The sequence below is a fragment of the Triticum dicoccoides genome, chromosome 2B (assembly GCF_002162155.2).
Source record: "Triticum dicoccoides isolate Atlit2015 ecotype Zavitan chromosome 2B, WEW_v2.0, whole genome shotgun sequence".
NCBI lineage: Eukaryota > Viridiplantae > Streptophyta > Magnoliopsida > Poales > Poaceae > Triticum > Triticum dicoccoides.
This window is the reverse complement of record NC_041383.1, coordinates 446475691-446493110: the sequence shown is the minus strand read 5'-3', so window position 1 is coordinate 446493110 and position 17420 is coordinate 446475691. Positions and strand designations below refer to the sequence as shown.

Sequence of the window (17420 nt, the reverse complement as noted above, 5' to 3'; positions counted from 1 at the left end):
GAATAGTTGCAAAAAATTGCTAGTGCAATAAAAGTTTCTGTTTCTATGATATCGGACGATGTTGTATGCCATGCAATTCCATTACTCCCTCTGTTCCTAAATACTTGTCTTTCTAGAGATTTCAAGAAGTGACTACATACGACGCAAAATGAGTGAATCTACATTTTAAAATATGTCTACATACATCCGTATATTGAGTCCATTTGAAATGTCTAGAAAGACAAGTATTTGGGAACGGAGGGAGTAGTTCATAACGCCCTCATTTTTTGCTTCTGTGTGCGATTTTTAGCTGAGAGTATTTTACGGGCAAAATGCACGAATTGGCGGATTTGTGTGTTTGAACTAGCTCCAGATTCTTGTTGGCATGTTTCACCGGGGACCATTACCATGGGATATTTTCTAAAGCATTCTCAAGTACACTTTCATCAAGATCAACGAGTACTTCCTAAAGCATTCTGAAAGCACGACCAAGTGGATTGGCGAGAAGATGGACTATCCATTCAAGGTTCTAGATTGGCTGTTGCATCAAGCGCGGAAGTCCTCCAAACAACAAGTGATCAAATATAATGAAAAAGAAATGATCTATCAAATCGATGAGCCGGGTGGGACAATAAGGGACGGTAGGTCCTATGGTGGAGTTGCTTACGAGGTGCACATGAAAAACCGTTGGTGCCGGTGTGAGAGGCCACACAAGTATCATTGGCCTTGCTCGCATTTGATGACCGCAAAACGGGCGAGAAACGTGCCCGTATCCGATGGCACAACGGTGCAGTTGCACAAGTTCACATTGGAACGAACAAGGTTGACGTGGGCGCCTCGGTTTAATCCTTTCCTTGATGCCTCACGGTGGCCTGAGTATCACGGCCCAGACATTGTGCCAGATCCCGCACTCATGGTGCCTATGAGGGGAAGAAGAAGAAAGAAGAGGTTCAGGAGTGACATGGATGATCTAGCTGGATACACCGGAATGAAGCAATTTGGTAGTGGTCATTTCATGGAGGCATCGGACACCAACAATTGTGGAGAATGCAACGAAACAGGACACAACGTTAGGAGATGCACGAAGAAACCTAGAACCAACATGGGCACTAGTCAAACACGTGTAGGGAGGACTAGCCTTGGAGTGGGCCGTGGCCGTGGAGGAAGGACTAGCCTTGGAGGGGGCCGTGGCCGTGGAGGAAGGACTAGCCTTGGAGGGGGCCGTGGCCGTGGAGGAAGGACTAGCCTTGGAGGGGGCCATGGCCGTGGATCCGGTGGTTCTAGTACACGTCGGGTTGATAGGGGAAGGCCTATCGACGTGTTGCTCAATCCGGATGGTTGAAATAATGTGAATGGTACTACTTTTAATATGTACATGTGTTGATATATTTGCCTTTTTACATGTCAATGTGTTCATTTTTTGACTTAACATCTTTAATTGTTGTAGGCATGGCTTCATCCGGTTCCATGACGAGGCCACCGTGTGCTAACCAAGAAGACATGCCGCACAAGTGGGAGAACGCATGTTTGGACAAGGTGAAGGAGAAAGATGTGAAGATTCCGCCATGTTGGTGTGGAGATGTTTGCAAGGTGAAGGTGTCCACCGACCGAAAGAAGTCATGGACGGAAGGAAGGAGATATTTTGTATGCCCCAACTATGCTTATGATCGTGCGCTTCCAACTCATGCCTATGACCAACCACCGGTATGCTAGAGAAGTAACATGTTACTCTAAAATGTGTGTCAACACTAACATCCATTTTGTATGCAGTCACCGCCTCCTCTATGCAAGTACTTCACGTGGATAGATCATGAAGTGCCAGAAGATGTCCAAAAGGACCAATATCAAGATTGTCTTAGGCGCCAGCGGCTGTTCGAAGAAAGGTTTCGAAGAGGCTTGGAGGAAGAGCGTCGTCAGAAGGAGAGGATGGAGGGCAAGCAACACGAGGAGGAGAGGGCACGCCAAGCGAAGCTTGCTCATGAGGAGGAGAGGGCAAGAAAGCTTGCAAAGGCTCGCAAGGCACAAGAGGAGGATGAGGCACGTGACAAGAAGGGGAAATGGCCCCCGTATGACTCAGTAAAGCCTTTGCTTCGGTGGACTCGTCATGTAACCGGATGAATCCATGCCAAATTTATCATGAACTATGTAGTACTAATTAATGCAAGAATGCACATGTCATGAACTTGTAGTGAATGAATTTGCCATTTGTATTGAATTTGGTGTGGAGATGTTTGCAAGGTGTCATGAATGAACTTTAGTTTGTCAGCAATTTCTGTGATTTGTCTGGAATTTTTGTTAATTGTTGTGCTGAGAAGAGGGGCAAAACAGAGGACAACTCTGTTTTGCTCTGTTTTTAGCTTAGCCCCACTACCGCCACAGGCCCTGGCGGTAGGGTGCTTGACCCTACCGCCATGGCCTGTGGCAGTAGGGGGGGGGCAAACCTACTGTGATGGTAAAACCAGAGGCGTTGGTGGTAAGGGGGACCCTACCGTCACAACGAGAGGCCCTGGCGGTAGGTCATGACCCTACCGCCAATGCCTGTGGCGGTAGGGGGGGTAACCGCCAGTGCCTGTGGCGGTAGGGAGGGGGGGCTAACCTGTTGTAATGGTAAAACGAAGGGCCTTGGCGGTAAGGGAGACCCTACCGCCATAGCCTATGGCGGTAGGGTCCCCCTTACCGCCAAGGCCCTTCGTTTTACCGGTACAACAGGTTTACCCCCCCTACCGCCACAGGCACTGGCGGTAGGGTTCTGCACCCTACCACTGAAGGCTGTGGCGGTAGGGTTTGAATCCTCTCCTCCCCTCTTTCCTACCCCCTTCTGTCGAATGTTAGAACAATAACCCACTTATACCAAATATTAGAGTGATCATCTCGCAAACACATACATAACTCAACTCAACATAGTTCATTACATCCACGAATAACACATGTTCAAACTAATTAAAACATGGCTCGGTTCAGATGACATCGGTTCAAACTAGAGGCTCAAGCTCAACGACACATTTTCTAAACAGGTAACATATTTCTCATACTTATCAGACATTCAATTTGTTCGTCACGCGCTTGATTACGCTTCAGTTGAAAGTCGGTGGATCCTGCCCAATGACCCAACACACCATTCGCTTCACGGAAACAGGCCCATGCAGCACGGCGGACGGGATTCTCTGAAACGCCTTGTTTGATTGCCCATCCTATGACCTGGTCGGGTTTCCTCAAGTCCATCTCACGGAATTCTTCTTTGCTAGCAGTGAACGCAATCTCAATTGCCAAAGTGTGTCTGCAAGCATATTCCCGGTCTTGCAGCTCATCAAGCATCCTCCTTTTTTCCTTCACAAGCTTTCGAAAAGCTTTTTTCTCCTTAGCATCAGAAGGTTCCTCGATAAAGTGATACTTGTTGAAATCCTTCATGGCCGCATTTGCCTCATCACAACTCTTTAACCATGCTTCACATTCCCTCTTCAAGCAACGATGTCGCTCTGACATGAGCTTCTCACACACTATGTTCATAGTCATGGATCGAATGTCCATCCTACATGAATATACGGATTTAAGATGACATACAACAAAACATAAAATAAATTCAATGAAGTACAACACTTGGTTACTTGATATGACATACAACACCAAGTTCTTAATGAGTCCAAATGTTAAGGGTACAAGTCATTACAGTCCAAATGACACTCATAGCAGTTCAAATGACAACCAAGCAAAGGGTACATGTCATTACAGTCCAAATGACAAAGATTACATAGCCTCATGCAATTCTATGTGGCATACGGTCCCGGGTTGCAACAAATAACATCATTTCTTTCTTTGACCCATGCCCAACGAGAAGCCCGCTTCTCGTCCGACGAGAATGGTTGGCGAACTAACCAAAATGACCTGACCATGATTTCCCATGTCTATCTCAGCATATTCTCCCCTTGTCACACACAATGCAATTTGCATTGCAAGATGACTCCTACATTTTTTTCCACCGTCTTGAGCTTCTCCATCTGCCTCTCCTTTTTTTTGATAAAATTTTCTGAACGGTCATTATTGAAATAATAATGTGAAAAGGCCCTACACTCCGCATTCAACGCATCAATGGTTTTCACCCACAAGTTCATCTTTTCCTCAATCAATTCGCGTTACGGTTCGTCGCCGCCTCAGCAGAAGCTTCAAAGAAAACGAACAGTGCCATCCTACATTTCGAGAAGTTGCTATTAAAGTAAACTTAGGTTTAATTGCTTTCTGAAGCCTAACCCAACCCCAATTATGTACACTAATACTAGCACTAGATCTAGGTACACAAACTATTCTACAAGCAATTCTAAGCACATCATAAATAAGGAAATCACAAACATAACCCTAAATGGATCATATGAATTGATTTGACCACATGAGCTAGGGTTTGCAACCAAATGAGCAAATGCAAGCTAAACAAAGATATCAACCAATCAAAATGAGGGGAAATGAGAGAGCTACCTTGGGTGATGAAAATGGTAAGAATCCACCGGAGAAATCTGAAACAGATGAGAGAGATTTGAGAGGCTCTTGTGCTTCAAAGAGAGAGGGGGGGGGGGAGACTTGAGCTCGGTGAGTAGAGTGAACTGAATGAGTGGTTGAGGAGGGGGGAGGAAATATCCAGCCCCTCCCCACCTTATCCACCACACAGGACCCTACCGCCAGAGGTGGTGGCGGTAGGCTTCAGTACCCTACCGCCATGGCCCCTGGCGGTAGGCCCTTTTCCACGCCAGCAAGGGCTAACGGCCGTCAATCGCCGTCCAGGGGCCTACCGCCAGGGCCCTTGGCGGTAGGTAGTGCAATCCTACCACCACAGCCCCTGGCGGTAGGCAAAAGGGTCAAATCCCGAAATATTTCTAGAGGGGGGTCAGATCCTGAAATTGTTAGCAAAAAGGGTCAAAACATGAAATTTTGCCACCTCCAGACTCTAGTTAAAGCACAGACTGGCACACCATGTCACCGGGCAATATATGATAGAGTACATACCTCGTTCGTTCGTTCTTTATAGTTAACAAAAGACAATTAGAGGTCTGGTTGCTGTGGGCTCGGTTCGGGCACCAGTGGAGGATAGGTCACTGCATGTGATGATGATACATGAAGTGAAATCGCTTCTTGGTGACAAGCAAGATTGTTCTATTGCTCAAATTAGTAGGTGTCAAAATGCTATCAGTCACAAGTTGGCAACTTTTAGCTGTGTAGAAGCTAGGATGGTAGTTTGGCTAAAATCTGGCCTTCTTAATGTACCCCAATTTTGTTTGGAGGAGCTTCCTTCAGTTTGAGCAATGAAATTCCTTTAACCCCGCAAACAAAAAAAAGACAAGTAGAGGATATCGCTCAACGGTTGTAGAGGGTTGCAACCCCTGAAAAATTGGTATATCTCTAGCAGACCCCGTATAATGTTCTGACCCGCAAAATAACCGTCAAAATACAGATCCGTGCGTAAAATGCTGCCCGGCCAGATCCGCAAATGCGTCCGACCCGTAATTTTTTTTGAGGGGCGCAATATAATTCCATCCCCAACCCGCGAAAACGCAGGTTTCCGCCTCGCCCCGACGGTGCCCCGTATCCCAGGAAAGCGGTTGGTGGGAGGGACATTTCAGCCCGCGTCCTTTCCCCACCCCCTTCCGCCGCCGCCCGCCATTGGTTCCGCCCGTCCGCCGCCGGCGATTCCGGCCAAATCTGTGGGCGGGATCGCGCCGCGGGGGCGCCCCTACCCTCTTCCACCGAGCCGCTTCACCGGCTCCCTGGATCTGCCGATCCGAGCCGCCCCTAGTCGCTGTCGCCACCCGGGATCCACCGCCCTGAGCTGCCCCTAGTCACCGTCGCCGCCTCGGGATCCACCGCCGCAGAGCCGCCGCCCCGAGCCGCCGTTAAGTACTTGTACTTGTGCTTGTGCCGAGCCGTATGCATAGTTGGTTAACGCGGCGTGCGTATTTTGTGAATTTAGATGAAATTGAGCCCGTGCGAGAAGTTTTTGCTCGAGGCCGGATACGTTCAATTCAGACGACTCGAATGTTGAGACGTTACCTGTCAACTATCCGCGGCAGACGTTGGTGATGGCCCTCGCCGTGAAGGAGCACGAAGATGAGAACCGAAAGAGACGGCGAGGATCGACCGTCGGCCGTCTTTGCATTTCTCAAAATCGCCATCTCGGGAACGAGATGTTGATGCAAGACTACTTCACGGACAATCCAACATGTCCGCCACACCTCTTCCGGAGAAGGTACCGAATGCGTCGGTCCCTCTTTGTAAAAATAGTTCAAGCTTGTGAGGCCAATTGTCGGTATTTTACTCAAAGCTTGCAAGGTCAAACCAGCTAGAGACCCTAACCGCATTAGAGCTTTTCTTTAGACCTACAGGGAGATTGAAAAATGCAAACACCCACTTTCAGCTTCAGGAGAATCTCATTGAGCACCATTGACAAAGAGCTGAGCAGTAACACATTCCATTTTTCCATTCATTTTCATTTAATTCATGTGTGATTTGAATTCGGAACAAGTTTTGTATTGAGTTATTTAGTTTGCTTGGGTGATTTGAATAATTATTGTAATTGATGATTGTTGTATTGTAGTATAGACATTTTTTTATATTGCAAATTAGTAATTCTCAATATGTGCATATGTGTCAAATTCAAATAAAACCGCAAACTGTTTTGCGGACCGGCGCGGGCGCCGGCAGAGCAGACACCGCAAATATTTCGTTTCACAGTTCCGCTATGTGGGGCCTGATTGGCCGGCGTCCCGCGCCGGCCCGCAAAACAATTTTTCCGCGAACTGTAAACGAGTTTTGCGGGTCGGCAATATACAGGTCTGTTAAGATGCTCTTATATTGATACAAATGATCTACCTCTTATAAAAAAAACAGTGTTACATACATACATTTGCATGAGTGCATGCAAAATCAATCATCTGTAAAAAAAAAAAAGCGCATTGACCAAACTTAAGCCACCGCTACCAAATTCTATTGTACGTATCTATACTAGTGCTACTACTCGTGGTTCCATTTCCACACAAACATGAGTATACACTGGTAATCACCGGAACAATTAGCTATAATCAATAATCAACAATCAAGAGTACCAAATGAACATCAAGCTAATCAGTTAAGCCCAGAGGCTAGCTAGGCTGCTTCCGCTTCCTTCTTCACACCAAGAGAGTTGGTGCTGACGGTGGTGGCGCCGGGATGGTATGGACCCATGCGGGTCAACCTGCACGTTTAAACAACCGCACGCATGATGAGTTAGGCGGCGAATTAGCCAGGTCAACACGTCTACGTACAACCCAAAAGATTTGGAGTGGTACGTAATACAGCTTTTGACTTGTTCTGAGCAGAAGAAGGCAAAGATGATACTACGTGCATGCATACATACACACACACGATCGAACCAAATCCTGCTTTCCTCGATTTGGGTGAGCAGATCAATCGTGATGTTTTATTTGGTAGGTGTCGGTCCATCATATCGGTCGTCGATGTCGATCGAGGTGTCACCGTCAGTCAACTATGTATGCGCATGCTGCTAGGTTGAAGGTTCGGTCGATCGCACCAAAAACGTGGTCTCCGATCGAGCAAGATCGTTCAAGGACCCACACGGTTTCAACATTTTTCTTTCTCCACGTGGAATGTTCAAAGAGAGCAACTAGCCCTGATATCCTACCCAATATCAATTTCATTTTCTCCCTAATATCAGCGTTCATTGCACGTACGAAAAGATATATGCCATAGCTTGCACGTACTGCTACTTTAACTTGGTTTCAAAACAAGAAACTACTACTCTCTCCGTCCCAAAATAAATATCTCGAGTTTAATATAAATTTGTACTAGAGCTAATACAAAATTGAGACACTTATTGTGAAACGGTGGGAGTACTACTTTAACTTATGGTTTTGTTCCATCGACAAATTGATATTATATGGCCAAAACATAATTTTAATACTACACAATTGTATGTATTTACCTCTCTTTACGCTTCACTAGGAACTGCTGTAACGATTTTGTTCTTGCCAATGGTATGTCTGCAAGCATGAATATTAGAATTGTAAGCAACGACTTTATCAAGTGTCCAACGGACTGTTTTTCTTTTTTACTCATTACACTTGTTTGCTCATGATGAGTTATTATTTAAACAAACCTTTGCTTGAATTTCCAACAGGTGTATTGTTGCCGAGGTCGCGCCTTTCTGCCATAGTTACGTCCCTTGCCATCTGCATTATAGCTTCTGCCTGTCAAAATAATTGGTAAGATGTCGAAGGCAACATTAGTGTATGAAATTGATAATGTGCATCTCCTACATCTGCTTACTTTCTTATGCATACATTAATTCTCTCTAATCAAAAGAAATATGTAATTTCATTTTTGGAAATCTGACATCGGAGTAAGTGCTTTAAGGTACATCAGACAACAACAATTATTGTTTTGAACGGTTTACATGCGTAAAAATATACTAGTAACAAATTGTCTTGTATGATACTAACTCTGATTCTAAATATAAGATGTTTTTGCAGTCAAATCTCTACTCCTAATGGAGCAGTTGGTGAATAGTCTTCACGGTTTATTTTCGCTGGTTTTCTCCGTCTCTCCTCCCACCACCCCCTCCCATTCTGGTCCATCGATTTATTTTTCTCTCCACTCTTTATTAGAACAAGGACTTTCATAACGTATAACAAATCACGGATCTAGCTTCCTTAAATTATTCATATCAATCGATTCCTTTTATTGGTTCAATTTGTCTTAGGAAACAAATAATAAATTTTTAAGAAACAAATAATAGATTTAATCTAACTTTCCTAGCTTATCTAAATCAATCGATTTCTCTCATTAGTGAAATTTGTTTTAGAAACAAATAACAGACATGTTACAAACTTTCCTCCCAATAAATAGTTTCTTAACATTTGCAAACTTTCCTAATCAGACACGTCACAAACGGGCAGGTACTGATATCATGTTACCAAACAATAAAACCACATTTGCATAGAAATCAGTTCAAAATCCTAACTTTCCTAAATTTTTACCTTTCCTTGATAACATCCAATATTTCCTATATTTTCCACCTATTGAAGGAAATCACCCCTTCATCGATATTAGCATTTTTTGGAATGAGATCTCCGGTTATGATTTTTTTGCGATTCTTTCCAATTGTGATCTCTCCTTCCGCTCCGGCTACTTCTCGCATAATCACCTCCACCACAGCCAGCTGGCGCCACCCTAGACCTCTTGCCTCTCCACACCTTCTCCACCACCTCCTCGTACTCCATTGACAATCCCTCCGCCACGTTTGTCCACGGCCATGTCGAGGGCATGGCGCAACAGCGTACCAGTGGTAGAGCAGCGCATAGCAGCAGGAAGAAGCACGTAGCAGGCAAGGCGAGCGGCCGACGGTGGAGGGCAGAGATGCGACCGGCGTGGCTGAGGGGGCGGACTGCAGAAGATGGCCGCGACAGGAGGCGGCGCGAGGCAGGGGCGCGACAGCAGGGCGAGCGAAGGGATAGGCGGCAGCAGACGGGGCGAGCACAGACAGTGAGAGTGTGACGCACAGCCAGGGTGTGCGTCGTGCGGGGCACAGTGGTGCGGTGGTTGTGGCGAGCGTGATGGCAACGGTGGGCGCGACGGACGCGGTGTGGCACGTGCGTGGGTATGGAGAGCCAGAGAGAGAGTGGCCCCGCGGGCGCGAAAGAAGAGCTGAAGGCTTGGGCATGGGCGCGCATAGGAGCGGGCATGTGCCACAGGGTCAATCCGAGGAGCTCAGTGGCTACCCCTGCAATGGCCATGGCGGACGGCGGTTCTCGGCCACGGCAAAATACCTAACGAGAGCAAACGAGAGGGGAAACTGGGGAAAGACAAGAGGAGATCACGACGGTGTCAATGGCACCCTAAGGGAAGACATGGGAGCTCGGGGCGGCACGGATCAAACGACAATGTCGCGGTGGCCGAAGGTTGAGGAAGACGACAACGACGTCGATCTGGGTGTGCTGGACTTGATCTTGTTGGCGCGGACGAAGTAGCGGAGGCATTCGGAGCTCCTCGACAAGGTCCTAGCCAGCAGGGAGGGCAGTGATCGTGTGGACGGGGTCGGTCATGGTGGCCATGGCATCTGACTTCGTCCAGATCACCGGGATCGAGCGAGCGAGGAGGAGAAGTGGATCTGGGAGGGGGCGTCGAGGAGGAGTGAGGCCATGGGGGCAGGGGAGGCAGGGTGTCACCCTTATCCATTCCCCTTCGATGCCGGTGAGGTGGTCGGGCGGGAGCCCAGCTCTGTAGCGACGGGCTCGGGGAACAGGAGAAGACGACCGTGCGGGGACTGGACCACTGGGCCGGTTCGGCGGCAAGGCCCGGGGGGTAGGGGGAATCCTCTTTTTCATCGTCCTTTTGGTTTTTAATGTATACTAATTCGTTTCTCCTTTTTAACACCATTTTCTATTTATTCTTATATCAACTAAATGGATTTTGTTAATTGTGAAACTATGCCCACAATTCGAGCACAATATTTTTAGGTGGCACAAAAAGTTTGGGGCCAAAAGAAAATACATAAAATTAGGTTTATATTTAATTGGTTATTTTAACTACTGTTGGACCTCTTATTAATTTGACAAGATTTAATTTTTGGGTCAAATAATGTTGGGCTCAACATGTCAAAGATGAGTGGAATTTATAGAATATGGTGAAAATTTTAGTTTTACTATTTGACAAAATAATTTATTTGACTTTATTTTAAATTTGAATTGGGCTTTGATTTTTATCAAGTGGCAGTTTGGCTTAGCAAGCTTGATGACATGGCATCATTAGGGGGAGGTCACTGTAGCTAACGACTTGAGGTGTTACATAATCTTCCCATTTCTGAAATCTCATTGTTAAATGATTGGGGAATATATCACACTATCCATTAGTTCAGTCAATCTCACCACAAGTCCACACATTATTGCCAATTGAGTAAGTCTTATTGACGGGGAGAATAGGCTATGTGTGTGCGTGTGTGTTAGAGAGAGAGAGAGGGAGAGAAAGTGAGGAAGAGGGAGGGAGAGAGTGTGTGTGAGGATTTGATGGTAAAAGAGGTCACCAATATCGTAATATTGAACTCCTAAAGTTAATGTGACCCCGTTGCAACGCATGAGCGTTCTTCTAGTGTAAGTAGTTTTCAAGACAACCATCCGATCCCCACTTCAACCCACTAAATTTGTGGTGAAAGTGTTTTAAAATTACCAATTTTTCACACTGCAATTTTAGGTGACCGAGAGAATCCTATATACCTAAATAGTTGATTCCTATCTGAATTCTCTTAACATGCACATATGCCATCTCATCATCCCACTAATTATTATATGTGTTTGTCTAGGACACATCTAGATGTGTTCTAGTTATTGCACATCTAAGTGACTCAATCAAACTAGAAAGAAAAGAAAAATAGACTAATAAAAATGGTTACACGAATCTTCACGTAAAATCAATAGCATAGGACTTAGATATACAATACTTAGGCCACGTCTAGATGTGCTTTAGCAAAATTATTATTATATTTAACATGCATGAGAAATGGTATTTATTTTCTCACTCGACATGAGCGCATCCTTAGGGCATGTACAAAGGTTGATTAGACCGTCTTATCTTAAGCCTTGCATGTGGTTTAGAGATGAAAATAAAAACATATATACAATGAGATATCTCTTTGTTTTATCTAAAATAACTAGCTATTCCTAAAAATATGATGAGGCATATTGTGCTGAGAAATCATCTCTTAATAAAAGAAGACAAACTTTTTTTTTTATGATCCTCTCTTTTTCATCTTAGCATTTATTCTATGTGGCACGTCTAAGATAACACCATTGTACGTGCCCTAACTCATCATATATGTCACTTCACCAATCACACTACTTATATCTCTTTTAGCATGCACGAGAGATGCTACTTACGTTCTATATATGTTTACAACTATGTTATAACCAAATACAATATATTATGCTTATATTAATTTTCACTGAAATTTTATAAAAAAAATATTGCAGCCAATTCCGGCAGCAATCCGCGGAGTATCATCTAGTTAAAAAAGTCGGGCATCACCTTGTGGTCGAAGTTAATTAGTGAGGGTCGAAGTTGAGAGTCTAACGAAGAGAAGAGTAATAAGCAAATGAAACCGCAGGCGCGGAGACTGATAATCACCTTGTGGTGGGAGACATCGAAGATGGCAACGGAGCCGTTGTAGAAGACCGTCATGGGACTGGGAGCCGCCGGCGCCTCTTCCGTCGTCGCCGGCGAGCGGGCGACGACGACGCGGCGCAGGAGCTGGGGGTCTATCCTCGCTATAGCGCTCGTCTCCATCCCTGCCCGCACGTACGCATCCATTCAGTTCCAGTCAGTACTCACGCGCGCATACACAGACACACAAGAGGTAGCGATAAAACTAGAATAATCTGACGTTCGGAGTTTTCGGACCTCGGATGGACGACAAGGAGGAGGAGCCGGTGCTCTTGCCGTGTTGTTCGCTGGGGGCGGCGGCGCGGAGGCCGAGGAAGTCGAGCTCCACCGGCGGCGCTCTCGACGACATGTTCGATCCCAAGCTCGAGGACGTAGAGTAGAGGGGGTGTGGAGGCGCTCGTGTGGCGTGGCTATGGGCAATGAGCGGAGTTGTTACGTCCGATCGGGAGTGCGAGGCCTAATATATATAGAACGAGAGCTGCAGGCTACTGGTCGCCGGTGTGGAGCTACCGCTGCATGAGCTCACGACCCATGTCGTCGCCGCCGTCTCTCAAATAATGAAGTCTCATTGCTCGGCAGCGCAGGTCGGAACGCGCGAAAAGATGGCGATCGGCGAGAAAGCGACCGACCCACCCCTCCGTCTCCGTCGGCACCACTAATCAATTTGATTTACTAGGTGGTTGAAGGAAATAATGAGATGGATCCTCCACTAATCACTAATCAGTCGCCGCGTGTGGTGCCAACCACTCCAACAGCTCGTGACGAGTGGGAATGGGCACACGCGGACTCGACGGCTTGCGTCGGAAGAGGCGTGTGAAGTGAGTGGGGCACGCGGCTGATGGGACGCACCGGAAATGAAAATTAAGCCACGAGCGGAAATTCATTCGGTTGCTTCCCCGCGGAGCAACTTCCCACGCCGGTGCCCGGTTTGAGCCGACAGCGTGCGCCGCGAGCTGCTATGGGCCACGGGCATGGATGGATGAGTCCCTTTCTTTCCCTTTTACCAGGTCCAGGAGTAGCGTGGCCGATTCAGTGTTTGTTTCGGTGCATTTAACGTGTCGACTTGCGCACGTGATCCTCGCATCCTGCTCATGTGGATGTGGTGTAAGAGCATCACCAACACCCAACGCGCGGCGCGTTAAAAACTGGTTTGCGGTGTGTCCATCGTCAGGTTTGGCTGCGCTGGCTCCAGCAGCCGAGCTAAAATACAACGCGCGTAGCTCCAGCAGGCGCGCTAAAATGCAGCACGCGTGATCTCGCACAAGCAACATATGCGCTTCAAACACAAGCAAAAAAAATCAAACTCAAACAAAATAAATCAATAATAAATAGTTCAATTTATTATTACAACTCAAACAAATAGTATCTTTCATCAAATACAACAAATAGTTCAACAATACAACATCAAACGCACAAATCATGATGCTCTTTGACAGCCATTTCAAGCCCACCACTTCTCAATGAGATCTTTCTGAAGATCATTATGCGCTGTCGCACGTCGAATGGCATGATAGGAGGCAACAAAACGGGCCACCCTTTCAGCCCTCCGCTGCACTCGCACGGGATGTCCCAAGAGCTCATAGTGAGAGTAGTCTACATCTTGGTCACACTCATTCTCGATGATCATGTTGTGCATGATCACGCAAGTGTGCATAATGTAACAAAGCATCTTTTGATCCCAAAATCTAGCCGATCCTCTCACAATAGTAAATTGGGCTGGCAAAATCCCAAAAGCTTTCTCCACATCTTTTCTAGCCGCCGTCTGAGCCTTGTGGAAATCAAGATTTTTCTTACCTTCCGGTTTTTTCAACGGCTTCACAAATATTTGCCACTTTGGATAGATGCCATCCGCAGATAGTAGCCATAGTTGTATGTACGACCATTAGCTACAAACTGCACCGGTGGTAGTTCACCATTTGCAATCTTACTCACCAGTGGTGACCGGTTGACAACGTTGATGTCATTCAAAGATCCAGGCATTCCAAAAAAAGCATGCCAAATCCAAGTCTCTTGATCGTCCACTGCTTCAAGGATTATAATGGAACCCATTTTTTGTCCGTGGAATTCGCCATGCCATGCCTTTGGACAATTCTTCCAACTCCAATGCATGCAATCTATTGAGCCAAGCATACCTGAAAACCCGTAAGCTTTGTTCATCTCCAATAGCCTTGCGACGTCTTCAATATTGGAAGATCTCAAGTACTCCGGGCCAAACACTTGCACAATTCTGACTGCGAAGCGCTTGACACACATGATGGCTTGGCTCTCAACCATGGCCAAGGGATCATCAACTAGATAGGCGGGGATACCGTATGCCAACATAAGCAAAGCGGTTGTCACCTTCTGAAAGGTGCTATGCCCGAGCTCTCCGATGGCATTCCTGCTTTGCTGAAAAAACCGGTCATGGCTCGCTAGTTTCTCTGCAATGCGCCTGAACAACTCGGTGCTCATTCTAAACCGGCGATGGAAGTACGACTCGGGGTATGTGGGATTCTCCACAAAATAGTGCCTCATCAATCTGTTGTGGGCATCGATCCTATCCCTCCAAATTTTCTGCCGACCCATAACCAAACCACCGTGCTTCAGTTTTTTATTGATGTGCATATCTAGGATCATTGCAAGATCCTCCTCCTCTTCCATATCAAATTCTTCTTCGGAAGAATCATATGACGAACTCATCTACAATGTTCAAAACTAGGCTATAAAAAACTACAAACAACATGCACCAAATTTCATGTAAAAATGTGAAGTTGGAAGCAATGCATACCTTGCGGGCGTTTGTTGAACACCTTGCGGGCGCCAAGCGGCAGTGGGCGGCCGGGCGTTGTTCGTCCGAGGACTGCCGCGTGCGACAGGCGGCGCTGACTAGAGGGAGATGGAGGAAGTCGCGGCCGCGCGGGGAGAGACCGGGGAAGCGCCGGAACGATCGCCGGAAGAAATGGGGTGGCGGGGGCGATGGCTGGATGGGTAAGTGGAGTTGCGAGCGAGCGCTCGAGAGTCCAGCGTGCGGGAGCGGGCGCAGCAAATAAGCGGCGCGCGATGGCGTTTCCGCTCACGCGCTGAATTAGATATGCCGCGCTCACGGTTTTTGCGCGTCCGCTGGAGCGCCCGGAGCGGTACCGCGCGCGCTAAAAGCACTACTTATTCAGCGCGGCGCTTATATAGCGCGACTGTTGGAGATGCTCTAACCTTCGTGATTCTGTAGATCGAGCTTGATGCATGCATCCAGTATATGACTGCTATATTTTGGCCAACTCGACCGCACGACTACATCCCGTCCGGCCCCGTCCGTTTGGGGTAAAACGGACAGACCTCACGGCCCAGCACGCAACGGTCTGGACCCATCGTGTTCGTTTTGTGTCCGGTCCAACCCATTTCGAGCGCAAGCATGCGCCCGGTTTGGGTCCAGGCGAGCAGCAAATGGACGCGCCGCTCGTCCGCATCGGGGCCGCGTGGCAGGCGCTCATCTACCTCCCACCGCCCAACTGTGACGCCCCCGATTCAATCATACACTAATCATGCACGCAAATGTGTACGATCAAGATCAGAGACTCACAGAAAGATATCACAACACAACTCTAAAACATAAATAAGTCATACAAGCATCATAATACAAGCCAGGGGCCTCGAGGGCTCGAATACAAGTGCTCGATCATAGACGAGTCAGCGGAAGCAACAATATCTGAGTACAGACATAAGTTAAACAAGTTTGCCTTAAGAAGGCTAGCACAAACTGGGATACAGATCGAAAGAGGCGCAAGCCTCCTGCCTGGGATCCTCCTAAACTACTCATGGTCGTCGTCAGCAGCCTGCACGTAGTAGTAGGCACCTCCTGTGTAGTAGGAGTCGTCGTCGACGGTGGCGTCTGGCTTCAGGGTTCCAGCATCTGGTTGCGACAACCAGGTAGAAGGGAAAAGAGGAAAAGAGGGAGAAAAGCAACCGTGAGTACTCATCCAAAGTACTCGCAAGCAAGGAGCTACACTACATATGCATGGGTATATGTGTAAGGAGGCAATATGAGTGGACTGAACTGCAGAATGCCAGAATAAGAGGGGGATAGCTAGTCCTATCAAAGACTACGCTTCTGGTAGCCTCCATCTTGCAGCATGTAGAAGAGAGTAGATTGAAGTCCTCCAAGTAGCATCGCATAGCATAATCCTACCCGGCGATCCTCCCCTCGTCGCCCTGTGGAAAAGCGATCACCGGGTTGTATCTGGCACTTGGAAGGGTGTGTTTTATTAAGTATCCGGTTCTAGTTGTCATAAGATCAAGGTACAACTCCAAGTCGTCCTGTTACCGAAGATCACGGCTATTCGAATAGATTAACTTCCCTGCAGGGGTGCACCACATAACCCAACACGCTTGATCCCATTTGGCCGGACACACTTTCCTGGGTCACGCCCCGCCTCGGAAGATCAACACGTCGCAGCCCCACCTAGGCACAACAGAGAGGTCAGCACGCCGGTCTAAATCCTATGCGCGCAGGGGTCTGGGCCCATCGCCCATTGCACACCTGCACATTGCGAGGGAGGCCGGAAGCAGACCTAGCCTCCCTTATACAAGAGTAGGCGTTCCAGTCCAATCCGGCGCGCGCCGCTCCGTCGCTGACATCAAGAAGGCTTCGGCTGATACCACGATGTCGAGTGCCCATAACTGTTCCCGCGTAGTTGGTTAGTGCGTATAGGCCAGTGGCCAGACTCAGATCAAATACCAAGATCTCGTTAAGCGTGTTAATTGATGTAACCGCGGACATCGACCAGGGCCAGACCCACCTCTCGCCTAGGTGGTCTCAACCCGCCCTGTCGCTCCGCCACAAAGTAACAGTCGGGGGCCGTCGGGAACCCAGGCCCACCTCTACCGGGATGGAGCCACCTGTCCTTTCAGCCCCCTTATCCGAATCACTTGCGGGTACTCAACGAGCTGACCCGACTTTAGTCACCATCTGTATAGTATGTATATATGAATAGTATATACCCGTGATCACCTCCCAAGTGATCACGGCCCAATAGTATAGCAAGGCAGACTGACAAGAATGTAGGGCCAATGATGATAAACTAGCATCCTATACTAAGCATTTAGGATTGCGGGTAAGGTATCAATGACTGTAGCAACAATGACAGGCTATGCAACAGAATAGGAGTAACCGAACAGTAACATGCTACACTACTCTAATGCAAGCAGTATAGAGAAGAATAGGCGATATCTGGTGATCAAGGGGGGGGGGCTTGCCTGGTTGCTCTGGCAAGGAGGAG

The 17420-nt window shown here is 47.4% G+C and overlaps 2 protein-coding genes across 2 annotated transcripts; one reads left to right on the top strand and one right to left on the bottom strand.

Annotated features, from left to right (window-relative positions):
• Window positions 1-1279: 1279 nt before the first annotated feature.
• On the top strand, window positions 1280-2188 carry LOC119367819. Its single transcript, XM_037633217.1, has 2 exons — window positions 1280-1683; window positions 1750-2188. The coding sequence occupies exons 1-2, from the start codon at window positions 1381-1383 to the stop codon at window positions 2095-2097; spliced, it is 651 nt and encodes a 216-aa protein (XP_037489114.1). The 5' UTR covers window positions 1280-1380; the 3' UTR covers window positions 2098-2188.
• A 4620-nt stretch (window positions 2189-6808) lies between these two features.
• On the bottom strand, window positions 6809-12696 carry LOC119364129 (protein TIFY 9-like). Its single transcript, XM_037629541.1, has 5 exons — window positions 12406-12696; window positions 12133-12293; window positions 8114-8204; window positions 7940-7997; window positions 6809-7192 (listed from the first exon to the last, which is right to left on the bottom strand). The coding sequence occupies exons 1-5, from the start codon at window positions 12515-12517 to the stop codon at window positions 7105-7107; spliced, it is 510 nt and encodes a 169-aa protein (XP_037485438.1). The 5' UTR covers window positions 12518-12696; the 3' UTR covers window positions 6809-7104.
• Window positions 12697-17420: the final 4724 nt, after the last annotated feature.